This window comes from Hyperoodon ampullatus, assembly GCF_949752795.1.
Source record: "Hyperoodon ampullatus genome assembly, chromosome: 19".
Lineage (NCBI taxonomy): Eukaryota > Metazoa > Chordata > Mammalia > Artiodactyla > Ziphiidae > Hyperoodon > Hyperoodon ampullatus.
Window position 1 is genome coordinate 31,177,277 of NC_136932.1, and position 10,065 is coordinate 31,187,341.

General features: G+C 53.5%; 1 protein-coding gene across 11 annotated transcripts in view; it reads right to left on the reverse strand.

Annotated features, from left to right (window-relative positions):
- TOM1L2 (target of myb1 like 2 membrane trafficking protein) overlaps positions 1 to 7,303 on the reverse strand; it is a gene marked incomplete at both ends in the record, with an annotated part of 77,529 nt that extends 70,226 nt beyond the window's left edge. For all 11 annotated transcript variants that reach the window (XM_079725144.1, XM_079725151.1, XM_079725143.1 and 8 more), the window contains one exon: positions 7,252 to 7,303. In XM_079725144.1, the coding sequence (XP_079581270.1) occupies positions 7,252 to 7,303 (52 nt within the window). The remainder of the gene's footprint in view (positions 1 to 7,251) is intronic.
- Positions 7,304 to 10,065: the final 2,762 nt, after the last annotated feature.

The window sequence follows — 10,065 nt, forward strand, 5'->3', positions numbered from 1 at the left end:
GACTCTTCTGAGGATCAGGGCAGGACACCAGAGGCACAGGCAACAAGAGAAAAAACAGATACACCAGGCTTCATCAAAGGACCCAGGCAACAGAGTAAAAAGGCAATATTTTCTCCCCCTGGGGAGAAAATCTAGTATCTAACAAGAGGTCAATATCCAACATATAGAGAGAATTCCTAAAACTCAACAACAAAACCAACCTAATTAAAAAATGTGCAAAGGATGTGACTAGACATTTCTCCAAAGATACACAAATGGCCAATCAGCACATGAAAAGATGCTCGGTATCAACTCAAAACTACAGTGAGATAACACTTCACACCCATTAGGATGGCTACTATAAAAAAATAAATAAATGACAAGTTATAGGGAGAATGTGAAGAAACTGGAACCCTATGCACAGCTAGTGGGGATGTAAAATGGTACAGCTGCTGTGGAAAAGAGCATGGCGGCTCTCCCTCCAAATATTGAAAACAGAATGACCACATGACCCAGCAATTCCACCTCTGGGTTTATATCCAAAAGAATTGAATGCAGGGACACGAACACAAACATGGGATATTTGCACACCCATGTTCACAGCAGTAGTATTCACGACCGCCCAAAGGTAGAAGCAACTCAAAGGTGGATGAATACATACACAAAATGTGTTCTATATACACAATGGAGTATATTATTCAGCCTTAAAAAGAAAGAAGGGGCTTCCCTGGTGGCGCAGTGGTTGAGAGTCCGCCTGCCGATGCAGGGGACACGGGTTCGTGCCCCGGTCTGGGAAGATCGCACATGCCATGGAGCAACTAAGCCCATGCTGAGCAACTAAGCAACTAAGCGCATGCTGAGCCTGCGCGTCCGGAGCCTGTGCTCCGCAGCGGGAGAGGCCACAACAGTGAGAGGCCCGCGTAACGCAAAAAAAAAAAAAAAAAAAAAGAAGAAAGGAAACTCTGACACCTGCTCCAACATGAGTGAATCTTGAAGACATTCTGCTGAGTGAAACAAGCCAGGCACAAAAGGACAAGCACTGCATGATTCCATTCATGTGAGGTCCCTGGAGTCTTGAGATTCATAGAAAGTAGAAGGATCGGGGGGTTAGGGCCTGGGGGGAGAGGAGGTGAGTTAGTGTTTAATGGGGATAGAGTTTCAGTTTGGCAAGATGAGAAAAGTTCTGGAAATGGATGCTGGTGATGGTTGCACAACAAAGTGAATGTACTTAATGTCACTGAACATTCTGAAACAGTCAGAATGGTAAATTTTCTGCTATGTGTGTTTTTCTACAATTTTTAAAAAGTAAATAAACAGGTACAAATAAAAATAAGTGCCCTCTTGGAGGACGAGTCTAGAAGGTGTGTGGGAAATACTATAACGTAGTAACACACTTTGCTTTTACATACAGTGTCTCAGTGATCGCCTTAAGGACCCTGTGAGAAGCGACGGAGCAGCATTCTTGTCACACACACCCTTCCCCGTGTCCAGTCAGTGGACCCACACGCAGGCAGCTGCTCACAGAGGCAGAGATGGGGCTGTCTCCAGCCAAAACACAGTGTGCCCGTGGTGGAAGAGAACAAGCGGGCAAAGGGCACCTAGAAGGCTCTGGAACTCACAATGGATCAGCGAAGGCCACCTCTTGTCTACAGGCTCCAGGCCAGGCTTGCCGTCTACGGGGCAACAGGACGAAGCTCTGAAGCTCAAGCCCCTGGTGTGGAGCACGGCTCAGCCCTGGGCAAGTTGCTTAACTCCTCTAAGCCTCCAGGTCCTCATCTGTAAAATGGCCATGACACCCCTGACTTAATGGAGTTTCCTGAGAAAAAAATGTTGAATGAGATAACGTTTGTACAGCACTTCGCAGGGTGCCTGGCACATGGTGAAGGGCCAGTAAATGATGGCTATTATTTTTAGCTTTGAAAGATGCTAAAAAAAATAATAATAACATTGATAGGAACCTTTGGAGTGAGTAACTGTGCAGAGCAGACTGTACCACGTGCTGTGAAGGTCACGGGGAAACAAGGTACACATCCTTCCCTGAGGAAGATAAGGCAATAAACAGGACAGGACGCAAGACAAACAACAGGAAACAGCACGGCAGGAGGAGGCAACAGTATGTTAGCTATACTGGGGACCCACACACATTCTCTCTGCTAGTCTTCACAAACCCTGGAGAGTGAGGGCAGAGCCAAGTGAATGCCTCAGATAACACACACGGTGAGTTCAGAGAAGAGACAGCACTACAAACAGGCTGGTCTAGGAAGGCTGCCTGGAGGAGGAGGCAAGTGCTGACGGCCAGCAGGCTTCAGGACTGGATGGAGAAGATCGGAAATTCTTCTAGGTCGGGAGGGTTGGAGGGAGCACTGAAATACGCACCAAGTCTGAGGCTGGTTTTTAACAGGCCCTTCTCCTGGCCATAACAAGCTGAGTCACCAAAAAAAAGTCTGAGCGTTATTTCTTTCTTTTCAGACTAGTAGGTTAGCCTAAAAATTCTGAGTGACTTATCTGCTAGGTCAAGAGCAACAGTGCTTAACCGATGCCCCTCTGGGCACTGTGTTTATACCCCCTTCATCAGCTGACATCCACCCCCCAAAAAAGCAGGCATACCGCCCAGAAATATGCTAAGAGCACTTACACAACACTGTATCTCCAAGGCTTGAGAAAATAGAGGGTCAAATACACAAGCACTCTACTTATTCCACTTATTCTGTGAAATGAGAAGAGTCTCAAAGAGTTTGTAAGAAAGCACATTATGGTGATTTTTACCCCTTTGCATTTGCGTGTACGTTTCAAGCTTTCTACACAGGTCTGCACTGCTTCTTAACAGCACAGTTCTATGGGACCTGTTAATAGCCCCATAGCGCCCCCTAAGCAGGGCAGCCCTCCCGCCAAGCCCTACGAGCCATCCTCTCAGCTCCTGTCCTCACGAGCGGGAAGCAGGGGGACAGGGAGTGGGCCGGCGCTCTATAACCATCCAGGCAGTTAAGGACAGATGCTCTCAGAACCCCACACTTCTTCCCGTGCTCCGTCCACCCGCCTCAGCACCCCTCATCTCTGCTGGGGGCTTCCAGGAAGGGCCCAACCCCGGACCTCGGGGAACTGGCACGGCGTGTGCTGACTCCCCCGTCAGACCCCTGCTCTGCACACACGGGGGCTCTGATGGTCAGAGAGGAATGACCTTTTGGGGGCTGCCAAGGGGAAATGTCCCCGGCTCTGTAATGACAGCTGTGCCACTCCCCTCCCTAGAAATCACCCGTGGCTCCCCAGTGCCACCAATGACAGAGGCCAAACCACGCAGCCTACATTCGAAGCCTCGTCAGTCAGGCCTGACGTCTGTCCACCTGGCCCCCCACCACTCCCCAGGCTGGCGCTACCACCACCCCTCCACACCCAGCCTTTGCTCAGAACACCCTCCGAGCCTCCTCTCCACTCCTACATGAGCCAAATCCCACACCCTGAGGGCTGGGTTCCTCCTGCCCCCGAGGTGCCCCTCCTCATCTGCCCCCCAGGGCAGCAGCTCCAGAGCCCGAACGCTGGGACGCTGGGTTGCAACTCCAGCTCCCTCGCTGCTAGCTGTGTGACCCTCTCACTGCCTCCGGGTCCCTGTCCGCAAAGTGGAAATAATAACAGTACCTCACTCACAGTGCTGTTCTAAGAATTAAAGGACTGCAAGATATACAAAGCACCTACTGCAGTCTCCGGCACACGGTAACACAGTACGCAATTTTAAAAAAGCAAAACCTTTAACTAGGGACTTCCCTGGTAGCGCAGTGGTTAAGAATCCGCCTGCCAATGCAGGGGACACGGGTTCAGTCGCTGGTCCGGGAAGATCCCACATGCCGCAGAGCAACTAAGCCCGTGCACCACAACTACTGAGTCTACGCTCTAGAGCCCAAGAGCCACAACTACTGAAGCCCGCGCGCAACAACTACTGAAGCCCGTGCACCTAGAGCCTGTGCTCCGCAACAAGAGAAGACACCGCAATGAGAAGCCTGCGCACCGCAACCAAGAGTAGCCCCCGCTCGCTGCAACTAGAGAAAGCCCGCGCGCAGCAATGAAGACCCAACGCAGCCAAAAATTAAAAAAAACAAAAAAACAAACCTTTAACTGCTATTACTGCTGCTGGAGGTGACCCCTCTGTCCTCCATTACCTTACTTTGTTTATCTGTCCAATCTTGTGCCAACACTTTCTGTCTTACCTGATTTAGGTCCCTGTCTTAGCTCCTTTACTAGACTGAACATCCTGGTAAGCGTTTCGCTTGGTAAACAAGAGAGGCGATACAGAGCCACTGAATGCATGAAGCTCCAGGAAGCAGTTCAGACCCCACACCACCCAATCCACGGGCACAAGCCCTGCGGCAGAGAAGCACTGGTCCTCCTGCTCCCAGCCCGCCCCCAATACTCTGGGTGCAATTAACTAACTACTCACCAATCTTTTCATCTAAATGAATCCAAACTTTACTCCTGGAAAAGGACGGTCTGAAAACGTTTTCCGGCCAACACAAGGAGAGCTGTGCACGTCTGCAGAGCACCATGGACCTGGCTCGGGGACTCCCATAGGCGACAGCCATTAGGACAGGACCACTTGAAACTTGTTTCAGAGGAGAGAGTCGGACGGCACGAGGAAGCATTCTGCCTTCCTCCACGCTTCTCGGCCCTCACACTGTGGCCCGTCCTGGCTCTGAGCCGTGCCCTCCACTCGGGAGCCACCTCCCAGGACCACGGGCAGCATGGATGCAGGGAAGGCACGGTGACCACACCAGATGGAGCTTAGCCACCGGCTTGCGATGGGCAGACCACGCGTTTGACCGAACAAGGCCGGGGAGCTCGAGTGAGGCCAGGCACGAGGTGGGGTAATCGCGGCTCTACGGACCCCCAGACGGTGAGCCTGAGGCTCTGCAGCTCAGGACACCTTGGTGGGTGTGTTATCGCTACAGAAGGGCCCCTCCGAGCAGCTTTTTAATATCTGTATCCTGGGGCCTGGTACCCAATAAGCACTCAAAACGCCTGCTGAAATGGACTGAGGGAATGGTTTAGGTAGAAGCCGCAGAAGCTGCTGAGTGAGGAAAATGAGGTCCAGAGGGACTAACAATTGTGGTCAGCTATAGAATGTGGCCTTTGATGCCACCCACCCAGGACAGGGCTCCATCCTGGGCCCAAACCCAACTTGCCCCTGTTCCCCGCAGCCACCTCTGCTCCACGCGGACCGGGGACCACTGAGGTGCTCACACCCCCTGCCCGCCTCCTCCACCTGTCCCCAGGCACAGGGGGCCTCTTCTCTGACGGTGCAGTTCCCACCCATCCTCACCAACAGCCCTCAGACTCCAAAACGCCAGGCGCAGGCCGCAGCTCCTCTGGGCGCAGTGGTCTCCTGACAGCACTCACTGTCCCCACGAGGCAACTGAGCACAGGCACTGCGTGGCCTTCTGTTAGTCGTCATTGTCCCACGCATCTCTGTTCCCTTTCCTGACCCCATCAACCCCCTGAGCACCGGGACGGCTATGAAATCCCAGCTCCCTCTGAGCGGCTAAGCCATCCTTCCACCTCGCTGAGCCTCAATTTCCTCATCTCTAAAGTGGGAAGGACAATAAAGCTTCCTTCACAGCGCAGCCGTAAGGAGCAAGTGATGGCTGTAGAACTGCTTCGCGTGAGGTATACCTCTGCCCTTAATCATTAGCTTTGTTGCTGTTGTTTTATTTCTGCACCCCCCTCCCTCCCACCAACCCCCGGCACATACTTTTAAAAGAACACTAACAGCACTAAATGTCGCGAGAGTCACTTTTACACTGTCACAACAGCAAAGACACATTAGAAACTCACTCTGGCCTCTAATCATTTATCTGAACTGAGCTGTGAAATTACCGAGGTCTTGCCTGTTGGCTAACTGGCAATGAGGAGGCTCCATCCTCTTCATGGTCAAGTGTTTTGTCCACGGGACGGTGGACGCGGGGCCTGTTCACAGATGGGCCCGCTGTCCCACACAGCCTCTCCAGTGTGGGGATGAATCAATCTCCGCCCCCCACCAAGCAAACTAAGGCTCAGAAGGGCTGCACAATCTTCTCGGGTCCCACAGTTGAACTGGGGGAAGCAAAATTTAACTCAGGTCTTCCTGAGAGAAGCATCATGCTCTTTCCCCTTGCTATATACCTGTACATCCCTTACGTTTGTATGTTTTAAAGTCCCCTTTAACTTATACCCCCTCATCAACTACCTTGGCATTTCAAAGGTAGTAACAGTGCCTCCTACTGTAAAGGAGACAGAAAAGAAAAAGAAAAAAAATTCCCCAAGTTCACTGGCTCCCTCTCATACCTGACTGGAATTCAATACCCAACTGAGAAATGAGTTTCTGGAACATGGATGCAGTGAAAGAGCAGCTGAGGAAGAAGAACGGGGGTGGGAACCTCGAGAAAGGTGGGGAGACACTCTCCAGGGCCCTGTGCTCATCACCCCTTATCAGAGACCCTACACCACAGAGAAAAGAAAGCTCCCAAATGCCAGTTAGCCAACGGGAGAGGCCTCATTAATTTCACAGGCCCCACTAAAGGCTGAAAAGCTGGAAATTTATAAGTAAAGCAGGAAATAAACAAATCACTACAGCCTAATCCACCCAGGCCCATAAGGACTCCAAAGGTCCGTGCTCATGAAAGACATTTCACCAGTCCTTCCACCAACCAGGAGGAACCCAGTTTTAAAAGAAACCAATCAACATTCTAGACTGATCACACCTGGCATGAGCGCCCACCTTGGGTGAAAAGGCACGCTGCTTGTTCAGTAAGGAAATTCCATAGGGCGGGCCCTCTGGTGGTCCGTCACCTGCACCTCGGGCTTTCCGAGCCCCCCACAGGATTAGGACTGCCGAGTAACCCTCTATCTGCCACCGAAGGGTTCACCGCTGGCAGACGCAAGAGCGCAGGGAAGCGATAGTCACCATGCAGACAGCAGCATCACGGACATCAGGACCCCGCCTCTGACAGACGGAACTCCAGACCCGACAGAGCAGCGACTCGCACAAGGTCACGGGGAGAGTCGGCGGCAAGGCTCCCCGGCCGGCGCTCCGGTCGTTAGCCGGCACGGCCGGCCCCGCCCCCGACAGCCTTCCCAGGAGCGCGCCCGGCCTCCCGCTCCCCACCGAGGGCGGCTCCGCCGGGCGGGCCCAGGGCAGAGAGCCCGCTGGGAAAGCGGCGGCCGGGCCGGGGCGGAGGACTGGGCCCGACCGCGCAGGGACGCGCGGAGCACCGCCCAGGCCTCGGGGCGCCGCCGTGGGGGCCTTACCGAGGCACTGCCCCACCGGCGTGCTGAACGGGTTCCCCAGGAGGAACTCCATCTTGGGCGGACGGCTCGGCAGCAGCCCGCCCGCGTCAGCCGCCGGCTCTCCGCGTCCCCAGCGGCGCTCCCTGCCTGACTGACACTTGCCCCGGCCCCACCCTCGGGAACGCCGGTGCCTGCCCCTGGCCCCGCCCCACCGGCGTCTATTGAGCGATGGCTGCCCTGCCCTCTTCCGATTGGCCCCCACAGCTCCTTCCGCGAAGTCACGCCCATCTCGCGGCGTCCGATTGGGCGGGGCGGTGACCTAGGTCACAGGAATCTCCGTCACCTCCCCTGGCCCGCCTCCCAACGTGAGTCTGTGTATTTTGATTCATTTATGTATTGGTCAATCCAGGGAGTCCTTAATATTATTAGACAAGAGTCGAGTCAGTCACTCAAGAGGGGGGCGGGGGAGGGGCGGAGCTAATAAGTTCCCCGCCCATGGAAAGTGCTGATTGGACAAGCATTTGTTTTCCCTACGGCTAGTTGGTTCTGGGAGGCCCCGCCCATAAATGTGATCACGTGGTCGTCAACTTTAACCCAGGATGTCTACTCCCTGACTTCCCCCTAGCAAAGGAGCGCGGCGCTTGGTTCCCCTAGCAACCGGGCTCAGCGAGGAGGCGCCGGCGGCGGACAGTGCCGGCGACTCTGAGAGCCCGTGGCCGAGAGGCTGCGGGAGGACTTGACCTTTTCCCAGAGGAGTCCGCCGGCCGCCTCACCTAGAGGAGAGCGCGCAGGCCTCTGGCAGCCCCTCCTGGCCGCACGCCGATCCGGGCCTTCAGGCCTTGTGGGGAGAGAAGCTGAGGAAGCCTTCCCTCCGGGCGCATGCCCCAAAGAGACCTTTGAGGTCCCACCCCCGGCCTCCGGGCCAGAGAGAGGTACCCGGCCCACCGATAGATGCTTCTTCTGGAGGGCATTAATGACCCTCTGTCCGACCTCTCAACTGCCGCTAACTTGTTCCTCTTCCTTAGACCTAGACTTCCTCTTGGTGAAGGCTTTTGGCTTGGAATGTGGATGCCCGGGTCCATGTCTGTCCCTTTTCAGCAGCTCCCTTCCGGGGCCGCAATTTCCCTGTCTGGGAAATCAGGGCATTAGGGCTCCCTTCTCTAATGGCTCCCAGAGCTGACCTGTAATTTGATCATGAACGCTCTCTAGCTGGGAATGTGCACTCAGTAAAGGGTGGGGTTTCTCTTATTAATTCACGGCCAATAGGCGCTCTGTTTTCCAGGTCCAGTTGATCCCAAGGTCTTGTTTCGCAGGACAATTCAGGATCTGTTTCTCTGTGAGGAGGTGTAAGGTTCTCTGCTGCTTTCCCCGCCCACCACAACACTATTGTCAGGCAAGTCAACAACAACCTGGGCTGGGTGGTGAATTACTGATAAAACTCCCTTGGGAAGGAGTGTTGGGGTTTTGGCCCCGACCCGAACAGCTGTGAGAAACTGTGTGAACTGTGACAATGATCCACAGTGTGCCTGGGCACAGTTGAGTCGTGATTAAGAAAATGGGCTCTGGAGGCCTGTCCTCCTGCCTCTGCCATGTACTAGATGTATCTACGTGGGCATGTAACTTGACCTTTCTAACCTGCTTCCATTTTCTTACCTGAAAACTGCGGAGAATCAATCCTTCATGTAAACTAAGTTCCTAGAGGTCTCTAAAATCTACCTCCTACCTCCACCCCTGTCAGCTCTCGCCTCACGACTCTTGCTGTTCTTGGTACCACAAGCCAGAATGAGCTTCTTAAAATTAAAGTCTGATCACGTCACTGCCCTTCGTAAGCCCCAGGAGCTTCCCGGGGATCCTAGGATAACCACCAGACTCCTGCAGGCCTCTCCAGCCTTGCATCGCTTCAGCCACAGTGGAACCTGTCTCCGAACCTGTCTCCTCCTCTCCCACCTCAGGACCCTCACCACACAGACCCCTTTTCCTTCTTTCCTGCTCATCCTCCAGGTCTCAGCGGGGTCTCCCCTCGCCAGCACAGGTCCCTGCATGTATGCTGTCACAGTCCCCTACACCTACAAACTTGTCATGGTTTGTAATTAAAGATTTGTATAATTGTCTGATTCAGGTCTGAAACAGAGGTAAGGAGATCAGTTTTATTCACAGCGTGTAGTGGCTACTCATTACACGTATGGGGACTAAATGAATGATCTTAAACAAATGTAGGAGGGAAGAGTTACCCATCTTTTACAGGTGGGAGGTCAAAGGCTTGGAAGGCGAAGTTAGTTGCCAAAGATGCAAGTCCTGCCCTTGTGTGTGTAACAAACACAACCATTCCACATCACTCGGTGACTGTTGGGCCTGATGGAAAGCAGGCTTGACCTGTCACAGGGGCCAGACCCTGGTGGGGTGGGAGTGATGAGAAGTCAGCCAAAGTTTTGAAATCAGAGTTAAGCATCATTTCCCAAAGCACAGCACTTTTCTTTGAAAAAAAAAAAAGCGCAAACACTTTCAGGTAACATCTGCTAAATGCAGCGCATTAAAATTTCCCCAAAGACAAGTTGGTGTCAAGTTATGTGAAATCTCAGAAAAAATTGTTTCAGGGGCCTCCCTGGTGGCGCAGTGGTTGAGAATCCGCCTGCCGATGCAGGGGATACGGGTTCGTGCCCCGGTCTGGGAGGATCCCATATGCCGCGGAGCGGCTGGGCCCGTGAGCCATGGCCCCTGAGCCTGCGCATCCAGAGCCTGTGCTCCGCAACGGGAGAGGCCACAACAGTGAGAGGCCCGCGTACTGAAAAAAAAAAAAAAAAAAAAATTGTTTCAGAAGGATGGGGAGCTGGAGGA